This window comes from Macaca fascicularis, chromosome 12 (genome assembly GCF_037993035.2).
Source record: "Macaca fascicularis isolate 582-1 chromosome 12, T2T-MFA8v1.1".
Taxonomy (NCBI): domain Eukaryota; kingdom Metazoa; phylum Chordata; class Mammalia; order Primates; family Cercopithecidae; genus Macaca; species Macaca fascicularis.
Genome location: NC_088386.1, coordinates 105,711,325 through 105,724,826, shown reverse-complemented (window position 1 = coordinate 105,724,826; position 13,502 = coordinate 105,711,325). Strand labels below are relative to the sequence as shown.

The 13,502-nt window shown below is 35.2% G+C and overlaps 1 protein-coding gene across 25 annotated transcripts in view; it reads right to left on the bottom strand.

Annotated features, from left to right (window-relative positions):
• UNC80 (unc-80 homolog, NALCN channel complex subunit) overlaps positions 1-13,502 on the bottom strand; it is a 230,607-nt gene that overhangs the window by 123,192 nt on the left and 93,913 nt on the right. For all 25 annotated transcript variants that reach the window (XR_012421433.1, XR_012421434.1, XR_012421435.1 and 22 more), the window contains one exon: positions 713-925. Coding sequence is in view for 20 of the 25 variants with exons in the window: in XM_005574149.4 (XP_005574206.3) it covers positions 713-925 (213 nt within the window). In the remaining 5 variants the exon portion in view is untranslated. The remainder of the gene's footprint in view (positions 1-712; positions 926-13,502) is intronic.

Below are 13,502 nucleotides of genomic sequence, written 5' to 3'. Positions count from 1 at the left end.
AGAAAACCAAACACCGCATGTTCTCACTCATAGGTGGGAACTGAACAATGAGATCACTTGGACTCAGGAAGGGGAACATCACACACCGGGGCCTATCATGGGGAGGGGGGAGGGGGGAGGGATTGCATTGGGAGTTATACCTGATGTAAATGACGAGTTGATGGGTGCAGCACACCAACATGGCACAAGTATACATATGTAACAAACCTGCACGTTATGCACATGTACCCTACAACTTAAAGTATAATAATAATAAATAAATTTTAAAAAAAAAAGAAAAAATCATGTCCTACAAAACATAAATTAGAATAGAATCCAAAATAAGGGTGTATTTTACAATTATAACAACAACTATCAAAAAGACAATTCTTGATGAATACAGCAATTAGAAGCAAGGCGTTGAAATCTAATCTGGGAGATGGAATATTGGTTCCTCTACTTACTATTAATATATATGTAAACTTTGGTAGGGCGCTTGACCTGTATAAACTTCAGTTTTCTTAACTGTGAAACAGAGAGAGTAATTTCTGACCTCATAGATTTATTGGGACGATTAAATGAGTTGTTTATTTTTCCCCCAAAGGGTTCCCTTCAGTACCTGGTACATATCAAACACTCAACAAATTGTCTTCAAAACCAACACAATCAATCAAAAAATGACTCCACTTCACTCAAGCATCCTAATTGTTATAGAAGAAAACCGAAAGCTCACGTCTCCCCATTGGTAGAAGAGCTTGGCCGCATTCCACTGCAGCTTCTGGTTTCGCTTGTTGCCCACAATGGGAGAGCGTCCCCGGGAAAGGCCTTTCTTGGTGATGTTTACATGGTGCCCTTTCATCCACTCTGGCCAGTTGCCACGATTGCAGCGGTGAACAAAACGAGCACATTCCAGGAACAAGGCTGCTCTGGCCACCACAGGTGCTTCCTGAGTAGGGTTGTTCAGGAAAGAATAATGTGGGATTAATGAACAATAACTTTAAATTGGTCTTAAAGGGAATGACTGTGTACTTTTAGTTTATTTTCCTCTTCATGTTTTGATTTAGTTTGACCATATTTCCTAGGGTTGTGTCTGTACAGCCAAGACAGTAGTGAGAAATCTGGAAAGTAAAATCCCCAAAGAAAACGTGGATCTTGAAGAATTAGACATTTTAAGTAGGTTTCTGTGTTGCTTTCTCCTTCTTCTCAAGAATCTCAAGTAATTACATGTCTCCAACTTTGTATATTTAAGGGTGGCAGCGATTTGAGTGTAGAGTGAAAGAGCTTTTAGTGAGGTCTTAAATATGAACCTTTTTTTGAACCCTAAAATTTTACATGAAGCAAACAAATATTCCATTTCTAGAATTAGTCCTATTTTAACCAAGAGCGTCAGAAGTAATTTTGTACCAGCAATAGTCTTTTGTCTATAACCATCCGTATGTTCCAAAGAGGTAAAATTGCTTCTGCACATTTTGGCTATTAAAAAAAGGGAGTTCAAGACCAGCCTGGCCAACATGATGAAACCTCATCTCTACTAAAAATACAAAAAATTAGCCAGGCGTGGTGGAGTGCACCTGTAGTCCCAGCTACTCAGGAGGCTGAGGCTTGAACCCGGGAGGTGGAAGTTGCGGTTAGCCAAGATCATGCCACTGCACTCCAGCCTGGTAGACAGAGTGAGGCTCCATCTCAAAAAACAAAAAAGAAAAGGAAGCTCAATCTTGTTGAGTTAGTCTTTTTTTTTTCTTTTGTCATAAATAACTGACTGGATTATACTTAAATAGGCATGGTTTTCATTGAAAATATTTGATAAAGAGGAGATTAATTGATAAATGATACAGCATTTCTTCAGAAAAATATCACTCCACCTTGTCATGTCACGATGTGCTTGAAAAAAAAAAAGGAAAAAAGAAGAAACATCTTTTAGTTGATATCCAGAATCTGGTAAGAATCAAATACTCTACTGAAATCTTTGAAAGTTTTTTTTTTTTAAAGTTAAGGAAAGAAGTAATGAGAAGTTTTCCATAGAAGGTCAATAGATCATAAGAAAATATGTATCAACTATTCATGTGTATTTTGACTTGTGTCAGGTTTTTAAAAAATATATCACAATATTATTTATCATTTTAGGGTTACTCAGTAACCACAGATTTTCAAACTGAAATAATTTTTAATAACCATTGTAAGCAATGTATCAATCCATAAAGTTAAAATAGAGGCTAATATAGAGTGTCAATTACATGTCAGTTAACTTTTAGAATTATAATATATAACATCCCTGTGATCTATAAATAATGTCCCTCATTTAAGATTTTTTAAAATGAGGTATAATTTTTCACTATCATATAGCATGAAAGGGGTGAATATAGGAACATAGGATTCAACCCAAGTCTCACTGATGCCAGTCCTATGCCAGTTTCTCTTTGGCATTTACATTGTCTTAATTTATACTCCCATAAATCTTAGTAAAAGATAATTTCTAGAGTGCAAGTAGAAATTAACTATTAATATTTAAAGTGGGACATTAGTTCCATGTACTATTGTTTTCTAAAACATAAATATATAAACATATCATTTCCCCATTTGAGATCTATTACAGGCTCCATACTCAACCATAAAACAAAGATATCCAAGCTTTGTGATTTGGGTCATCTCCTTTTCTATGCCCATCCCAAGTGCTTTATGATCCAATTATTCAACTTAGTTGCTGTCTCCCAGATATGACATCTTCTACCATTCCATATGTTGTCTCGTGGCTTGCAGAGCCTTGAAACTCCTTTTCTACCCAGAAAATTCCCATTTTTAAGATTCAGGATTCAGTTAGTTACCTCCTCTGAGAAGCCTTCTTAAATCCCTTCCCTGGTCAGGCAGAGCTGGTTACTTTACATTTTTGGGTACCAAAGTATCCCAAACACACTGGATGATTCAAGTAAGTTAGTTCCTTAAGCCTTTCTTCATTGTATATGTCTTAAATGCAGCCATCAAAAATTACAATGAAAATATATTTATGTAGGTACTTAATTTTACAAAGAATATTATGTATTACCACAACATGAAAAATTAACCTATGTGAAAGACAGAATGCAAGATGAACACTAATGGTGAGAATTTATCCTTAACAAAAGCTGGATACTAATGATGAGAGTCTATCTCATCAACTGCATGGGATCAAGACTAGGAAGCAGGTCACAGGGATAGAAAAACTTGAGATTGCAAGGAGTCAGATGACCTTCTGCATTAAACCCAATAGTATTGCAGTGCCATACCATATAGACTAAATATCTATATTCTTTCTTGTATTAAGTATTCATTTCACTAAACAGTTCAGATATGCAAATCTGTGTCTGGAAAAGGTTGGAACATTTGTCTCTAAAACAGAATGTCAGTTTAGAGGTCAGGCAAGTGATGCAAATTTATTCTTAGCCTGTCACAATATGACACATTCCCAATATAAAGCAATGTGGATTCAAAGCTTAATGACAGGAAGACATAAGTAACACTCCTGAAATAGCATTATATTGTGAACCCTGGCTCCTTCAGGATTAACAAGGGTGAAACTTAACGTGGACCACATGTATGGGGTAGAGGATCATTTTATTGCCTCTAAGTGTTAGATGGCAACTGAGAGGATTAACAATAGATGAATGAACAATCTAAATAGTAATATGTGAGGCTTCCTATATAGATTAGTTTGCCTACTTTAGATAAAATAATTCTTAAAAAATATTACTTAAAAATTATTTTAGCTGCTTAAGAAGCCCAAGGCATTTTTGAATCTAAACCAACTTCATTTCTCCTGCTCTCAAAAACTTCTCATGATAAAACTGAGATATTATGAGTTACAGGCTGTGGGAAATTCGAATCCAAGTTTGGAAATGAAATTGATATCAATATAAAAATAATTCTCATTAACTATATGGTAAAATATTAAGGGGGAGGTTGGTTATTGTCTGATGAATTTTATGCATGTAAATAGCCAAATCCATTAATGTTTGGAAATGTCACTGTTTGCATCAAGGAAGATGACATAGAGTCATTCAAATATTGCCTTTTTATTATAATCATTATTAGCCTAGTGGATGATGTCAGTCTTAGAAATTCTATATTCAAGATGGCAGTAAATAATACTAATTTATGGGGTATTTTAGTATATATATTACTATACTGAAAATTGAGGGTGATGCTAAGGTTCAAAGCCAAGGGTACTGATGTCCAAGATCATTAGTCAGCAGCAGCTAATTAAGTTTGCTGAGTTTGCAATGTGTGTGCAACAGCATTCAAGGAATTCTGGTGTGAGTGTGGCTATGTGGAATCGTTTTCATTCAGTTCCTTTTAAAATGTAGTTTAGAAAGTATTGACTTCAGGGGCAGGGTTATGGAATACCTTGGACAAAGGATTCCTCCTGAGCATAAAGGAAAGTCAATTTTCCCTCTTTTGATGGAGCTTACCTCTTATGGCTCAGTGCAATCTGAAGAAGCAGCAAAAGATGGAGGCATGACATAATGGATAGGGATGGATTCACATCACAGAGAAAAACAGCACAAATGGAGAAAAATGAATCGGAAGAATGCTGCATAGCTGAAAAGAACCACAGAGTATCAGAGGCACAGTTACAGGTGAACATCTAAACAAAATTTGACACCATTGGAATACCACAGAGAATTTGCTGGTGGTCCTAAAAGAAAAGTAAGCATATTTAAATTTCTTCTTTCTTATTAACATGTCTGCCCAGATCCCTTTTTATGCTCCATAATGTCACAGAGAGGCTTCTATTCCATTATATTATAACTTTGTAGTTTCCAGACAAGCAAGAATCGATTTTAACTGAGAAGGCAAAATATTAGATTGAACCTATGAAATTTCTAAATTTGAAGGTCAGAAATAGTCATATCAGCAATTTCATATAGTTCAATCTTGTATGAGGTGTTCTCTGCATGGGTTACAGGCTTGTCCAGTTGAAATTACAAAAAGTTAATGAATGTCAATGCACAGCATGGGGGGTCTCTAACAGTCTACAGCTAGAAAACGTCAGGAGTCTGGCTACTTTCCTCGACTTCTTTGCCATTTTTTTTCCTTGAATTTTATAAGATCATTATGTATATTGAATACTTCCTTTATGAAAGTGAGGCAGAGAATTGAGACACTAATTTCGGCAGCTGTGCTTTATTTTGCCTGGGGACCTAAAAAATATTGTTGCCAAGATATGATGGTTAATTGAAGCTTATAATTGCAATACATTCCTTTCCCTGGAGAACTATATCTAAGCTTATGATGTGCAAAGAAACCTTGACTGATCCTGAAAACTCATATAACACTGGATAGAAACTGTTTTTAAAGACTAAATATTTTACGTGGGCCCCTAGGGAATTACATATTTTTTTTATTGCCTTACAAAATAAAATATAAAGCTGTTGCTGGTGCAGGATACCTGTTTATCTACAACCAATGGGAATAAGCAGTTATTTTGGGTCTTAGTAAGCATTGGAAAGTTCTTTACTAGGGGACATATACTTCTGAGTCAGTATTTATTACTTAGTTTGCATTGAATTCTCTGCCTGACTTGGATCAATAAATAACTGACTCGCTAGCTAACAGGCTGCCTCCTTCCCTGCCCATTTCTACAGTAGCTGTGGGTAGGCCGAAGATCAACATTATAGGTTAGCACAAGGTCTGGAAGGCTAGTCATTTTAGCACTTACTCAGATCATGCTAATATTTTGGGTATTTTAAAAACCAAATGAGGACTTCTGTTTCTGACAATATGATGAATTAAGAGTGAAGAATTCATTTGATTTAGAACACCTGAAATGGTGGGTAAAATATCAAAAAATGTCTATTTTTATTTTGCTTTTATTTCTAAAGTGAGATTGAAGACAACTGGAAAGTAGAAATTACAAGAAAGTGCAATTCTGGAGGTGGGAGTAGGGATAAACTAGATAGAAATATTTGTCCTGAAGGTTTCTGCTGACTGTAGAGAGACCAGATGGGTTTCCAATGGGCCACAAGTTAAAAATTGGCACAAGTGGGTTGGTGGTCAGATCATATACTCATCTGACATAAAGCCAGGATCCACCCGCAGTGGATGAATAAGAAAAAAATCTGCCCCAAAGAAGTTGGTTTGCCTGACAAGGTTTGGCTCTGGGTAGGACAGAGGAGGGGAATAAAAGGAAAAAGTCTTTTATGAGAATGCTTAACAAAATCCCACATTCTCGTACCAGTTTGGTGCACCAGGAATGGGCTAATTCCATGCCCCCCAACCCCCAAAAATAATTTTAAAAAATGTTCTTAGATTGATAATGTTTCCAGGTGTCTGATTCATAAAACAAGTTCTTAGAGATCTACAAAGAGACTTAGACTCCCAAACAATAATAGTGGGAGACTTTAACACAACACTGTCAATATTAGACAGATCAATGAGACAGAAAATTAACAAGGATATTCAGGACTTGAACTCAGGTCTGGACCAAGCAGACCTAATAGACATCTACAGAACTCTCCATCCCAAATTAACAGAATATACATTCTTCTCAGCACCACACAGCAAGAGTTTCTTTGAAACCAACAAGAACAAAGAGATGATGTACCAGAATCTCTGGGACACAGCTAAAGCAGTGTTAAGAGGGAAATTTATAGCACTAAATGCCTACATCAGAAAGCTAGGAAGATCTCAAATCAACACTTTAACATCACAATTAAAAGAGTTAGAGAGACAAGAAGAAATTAATCCAAAAGTTAGGAGAAGACAAGAAATAAGTAAGAACAGAGAAGAATTGAAGGAGATAAAGACACGAAAAATGCTCCAAAAAAATCAATGAATCCAGGAGCTGGTGTTTTGAAAAAATAAGCAAAATAGACCACTGGCTAGACTAATAAAGAAGAAGAAGACAGAAGAATCAAATAGACACAATAAAAAATGATAAAGGGGATATCACCACTGACCCCACAGAAATACAAACTACCATCAGAGAATACTATAAACCCCTCCATGCAAATAAACTAGAAAATCTAGAAGAAACAGATACATTCCTGGATGTATACGCCCTCCCAAGACTAAACCAGGAAGAAGTTGAATCCCTGTATAGAACGATAACAAGTTCTGAAATTGTGGCAGTATTAATAGCCTACCAACCAAAAAAAGCCCAGGACCAGTTGGATTCACAGCTGAATTCTACCAGAAATACAAAGAGGAGCTGGTACCATTTCTTCTGAAACTATTCCAAAAAACTGAGAAGGAGGGACTTCTCCCTAACTCATTTTATAAAGCCAGAATCATCCTGATGCCAAAACCTGGAAGAGACAATATAAAAAGAATGTGCCTGATGAACATCAGTGCAAAAATCCTCAATAAAATACTAGCAAACCAAATCGAGCAGCACATCAAAAAACTTATCCATCACGATCAAGTCTGCTTCATCCCTGGGATGCAAGGCTGGTTAAACATACACAAATCAATAAATGTAATCCATCACATAAGCAGAACCAAAGACCAAAACCACATGATTATCTCAATAGGTGCAGAAAAGGCCTTTGATAAAATTCATCATCCCTTTATGTTAGAAACTCTCAATAAACGAGGTATTGATGGAACATATCTCAAAATAATAAGAGCTATCGATGACAAACCCACAGCCAACGTCATATTTAATGGGCAAAAGCTGGAAGCATTCCCTTTGAAAACCAGTACAAGACAGGGATGCCCTCTCTCACCACTCCTAGCCAACACAGAAGTTCTGGCCAGGGCAATCAGGCAAATAAAGAAATAAGGGGTATTAAAATAGGAAAAGAGGAAGTCAACTTGTCTTTGTTTGACAACATGATTTTATATATAGAAAACACCATCAACTCAGCACCAAAACTCCTTAAACTGATAAGCTATTTCAGTTAAGTCTCAGGATAGAAAATCAATGTGCAAAAATCACAAACATTCCTTTACAGCAATGATAGACAAGCAGAGAGCCAAATCATGAATGAACTCCCATTCACAATCATTACAAAGAGAATAAAATACCTAGGAATATAGCTAACAAGGGATGTGAAGAACCTCTTCAAGGAGAACTACAAACCACTGCTCAAGGAAGTAAGAAAGGACACAAACAAATGGAAAAACAGTCTATCCTCATGGACAGGAAGAATCAATGTCGTGAAAATGGCCATACTGACCAAAATGATTTATAGATTCAGTGCTATTCCCATCAAATGACCATTGACATTCTTCACAGAATTAGAAAAAACTATTCTAAATTTTATATGGAATCAAAGGAGACCCCATACAGCCAAGACAATCCTAAGCAAAAAGAACAAAACTGGAGGCATCATGCTACCTGACTTCAAACTACAAGGCTGACTGACTTCAAACTACAAAGCTACAATAACCAAAACAGCATGGTACTGGTACGAAAACAGACTTATAGACCAATGGAGCAGAACAGAGACCTCAGAAATAACAACACACACCTACAACCATATAATCTTCGACAAACCTGCTGAAAACAAGCAATAGGTAAAGGATTTCCTATTCAGTAAATGGTGCTGGGAAAACTGGCTAGCCATATGCAGAAAACTGAAACTGGACCCCTTCCTTACACCTTACACAAAAATTAATTCAAGATGGATTAAAGACTTAAATGTAAAACCCCAAACCATAAAAACTCTAGAAGAAAACCTAGGCAATACCATTCAGGACACAGGCTTCATGACAAAAAAATACTTCATGACAAAAATGCCAAAAGCAATTGCAACGAAAGCAAAAATCAACAAATGGGATCTAATTAAACTAAAGAGCTTCTGCACAGCAAAAGAAACTCGTGAGAGTGAACAAGCCACCTACAGAATGGGAGAAAACTTTTGCAATCTACTCAGTTGACAAAGGTCTAATTTCCAGAATTTACAAGGAACTTAAACAAATTTACAGGAAAAAAAACAACCCCATCAAAAAGTGAGAAAAGGATATGAACACTTCTCAAAAGGAGACACTGTACAGGCAACAAACATGAAATAAAGCTCAACATCACTGATCATCAGAGAAATGCAAATCAAAACCACAATGAGATACCATCTCATGCTGGTCAGAGTGGAGATTATTAAAAAGTCAGAAAACAATAGATGCTGGCAAGGCTGTGGAGAAATAGGAACACTTTTACACTATTGATGGGAATGTAAATTAGTTCAACCATTGTGGAAGACAGTATGGCGATTCCTCAAGGATCTAGAACCAGAAATGTCATTTGACCCAGGATTCACGTTACTGGGTATATACCCAAAGGAATATAAATCATTCTACTATAAAGACACATGCACACATATATTTATTGCAGCACTATTTACAATAGCAAAGACATGGAACCAACCCAAATGCCCATCACTGATAGATTGGATAAAGAAAATGTGGTACATATACACCACAGAATAGTATGTAGCCATAAAAAATGAGATAATGTCCTTTGCAGGTATATGGATGAAGCTGGAAGCCATCATCCTCAGCAAACTAACACAGGAACAGATAATCAAACATTGCATGTTCTCACTTATAAGTGGGAGTTGAACAATGAAGACACATGGGCACAGAGAGGTAAGCAGCACACACCAGAGCCTGTTAGGGGATGGGGGGTGAGGGGAGGAAACTTAGAGGATGAGCCAATAGGTGCAGCAAACCACCATGGCACACATACACCTATGTAACACACCTGTACGTTCTGCACATGTATCCCTTTTTTTAAGAAAAAAATTTAAAAAAGAAATTCGTTGATTTTAGACTTTTAGTTAAATATGTATGTGATTTCTATAAACACAAAAGGAATATAATAATCTACAAACTAGTAAAGGAAAATAACTTTTAAAATGTGAAACTATACCAAAGCAAGAGAAATAAACCCTAACACAATCTAAAAGAAGGCATGAAATTGAAACAAACACACACACACAATGAAATAACAAAAAGTACAATAAATAAGCAAAAATGACAGAAGTGAATCTAAATGTATCAGGAATCACAATCTGTACAAATAGACTAAATTTTCTAGAAAAAAAATTGTTTAAATGGTGAACAAAATTCAATATAAACTTTCTTTCTTTCTTTTTTGGAAACAGGGTTTCATTCTGTGGCCCAGATTGGAGTGCAGTTGTGTGATCTGGGCTCACTGCGACCTCTGTTTCCTGGGTTCAACTATTCTTGTGCCTCTGCCTCCCAAGAAGCTGGGATTACAGGCATGTGCCACCACACATGGCTAATTTTTGTATTTTTAGTAGAGACGGGGTTTCGCCATGTTGGCCAGGCTCGTCTTGAACTCCTGATCTCAAGTGATCTGCCCACCTTGGCCTCCCAAAGTGCTGTGCTTACAGGTGTGAGCCACCATGCCAAGCCCAAATACTTCCTTTTAATAAGACATACACCTAAGTAACAAACAGAAAAGTTGAAAGTAAGGGATTGACAAAAAGACATGCCCGGCCAATACTAACCTAATGAAATTGTTGTAGCTATATTACCATTGTAGAAAAACATATCTTAAGGTAGAAAGTATTACTAAAAATCAGCATGCCACTTGATGATAATAAAAGGTTCAAATCATTAGAAACTTGTCATATTTCTAGATCTGTTTGCTTCCATATAAATAAAACAAAAAATGTCATCACTGTAAATGTAAATGAACGCATTTGCCATCATTGTGAGGGATTTCAACATAACTAACAGTAATTGACAGATGAAACAGTGAGAAAACAATAAGGATATAGATTCAAATAACCCAATTAACAAGTTTGACCATATGTATATCAATCACTGTGTTCTACAACTGGAGAATACAAATTCTTTTTGACAACACATGGAACATTTATAAAAACTGATAATATTCTAGGTCATAAAGGAAGTCTAAATTAGTTCTAAAGAATCAATAACTTAGAAATTAATAACACAAATTGATTTCTAACAAAACCCTGGATTTTATAAATTAAAACACACACATATCTAGATACCTATGAGTCAAAAAATAATAATTAAAGAAATTAGAAAATACTTAAAAGTAAATTAAAACAAAAATACTGCTTATCAAAATTTATGGTATGCAGTTAAAGTAGTACTTAGAGGAAAATTAATAGCTAAGTTCTTAGTTTCTTAGAGAAAAGAATATCAATGAACTAAGTAATCAACTTAACCAAAGAATAATGCAATTAGCCCAAAGCATGAGAGAAAATAATAAAAATAAGAGCAAGCATTAATAAATTAGAGAACAAACATACAATAGAAAGACTAAAAAAGAATAATGAAATAGACAAATGACTGGTACATCTTGTTAAAAAAACTGGAAACAATTTTAGAAATAAAAATAGATAACTACAGATACTGCAAGGATTAGAACTAATAAGAATGTATTCTAATTAAATTTATGCCAACAAACCTTAAAATATAGGTTAAATTGATAAACTACTGAAAAAATTAAAATTACTTAAACTGTCTCAGGAAGAAATAGAACTTTTGAATAATCATTTCAGATCTGAATTTCAATCATCTCTAAATATATCCGTGGACTCAAGGCAATTCCAAGAATAAATCAAGGATTTTTCATGGACTCTGATAAGCTAATTATAAAATTCATGTGGAAGAATGAAGAGCCACGACTAGCCTAAGTGATGTTTTTAAGTGATGTTTAAAGTTCTAACATTAATACAGAGTAGGTTGACTCAGGATACATAGAAATGGAACAAAACAAAACCCAGGCCAGGTGCGATGCCTCATGCTTGTAATCCCAGAACTTTGGGGGGGCAAGGTGGGTGGATCACCTAAGGTCAGGAGGAGTTCTAGACCAGCCTGACCAAGATGGTGAAACCCCGTCTCTACTAAAAATACAAAAATTAGCTGGGCGTGATGGTGGGTGCCTGCAGTCCCAGCTACTTGGGAGGCTGAGACAGGAGAATTACTTGAACCCAGGAGGTGGAGGTTGCAGTGAGCTGAGATCATGCCACTGAACTCAAGCCTGGGCAACAGAGCAAGCCTCCATCTCAAAAACAAACAAACAAACAAAAACAAACAAACAAACAAAAATCCCAGAATTACATCATGTTTGTAAGGACACTTGACATTTGATTAAGATGGAAATGCACATCTGAGAAGAATGCATTAACTAGTCAATATATTGTGCTAGGATAGTTATTTTTCCACAGGAATGAAAGAAAATAAAGAAAATGAATTCCTATCTTATACTATTCACATAGAACATTTTCATTAAAGGCTTAATTGTGAAAGTTAATCTTTAATACTTTTAGAGAAAAATATAAGAATGTCTTTGCTACCTTGGAATTTCAAGACAGAAGTGCTAGTCATGAAGGATAATTTTTATGAATTATATTAAATTAAAATTTCCCTTCATTAAAATATATGAAAAAAATTGAAGATGAAAACAAGCTGAACACTGGCAGATGATGCAATGCAAAGAAGAGAAAAAAGATTAAAATTGACATCACCTATAATCTTTTACAAATTAGCAATAAAAGATAAATAATCTTCCAATAAGAGAATGAACAAAAGACACAAATGAAATCTTTTACCAAAGCAGAAACAGAAATGGTAAATAAACTGATGACAAGACTTCTCAAGCTTTAGGTTAAAATATAGATTACAGGTTATTACTTTAAAGCACCACATTGTTAAAAATAAAAATATTGGGCAATACAGTGTTGGCAAGAATACAGAGAAACAGGAGTTTTCATTATACCGTTGGCACTTATTTGGAATTTTTGCAACTACTTTGAAATACAATTTGGTATCATATAGTAAAAGTGTGAGTCAATAATTTTACTCATAGGTTTATTTAGGAAACTATATATGAATCGAGACCCATACACAAAAATATTTATAAAGATATTGCTAAAAAATTAGCCAGAATTTTGAAAAAATTAAAATGTCCACCTAACATAGAGTGGATATATAAATTGTGGTATGTTCAAACAAATGAATACCATTCATGAGTAAACATTAACATATTAACACTAAATGCGTTGCCAAGGAGGAACTCAAACATAATGTTAAACAAGTAAGAAAACGGATAGCATGACTTCCTATAAATTAATTTCAAAACCAGACAAAACAAAGCAAAACAAAACAAAATAATATGTTCTCTAAAGACACATACCAATGTGATAAAATAAGTAAAGCACGAGAAAGATATTAAAATAAAGTTCAGAAGAAGAGCATCTTCTCAGAGGTAAGGGTGTTTGATTAGGTAAGGGAACACAGAAACTGGAAATGTTTTATTTGTGTCATGGATATGTGACTTTTAGATTTTTTCCTTTAAATTCTATCTATTTATGATACATATTCATTTTGTTTTATTTTATTTTATTTTATAAGTTCTGGGGTACATGCCCAGGAGGTACAGGTTTGTTACATAGGTAAACTTGTGCCATGGTGGTTTGCTACACCTATCAACTCATCACCTAGGTACTAAGTCCAGCATGCATTAGCTATTTGTCCTGATGCTCTCCCTTCCCCTGCCCTACTAACCCTGCTGACAGGCCCCAGTATGTGTTGTTCCCACTAGT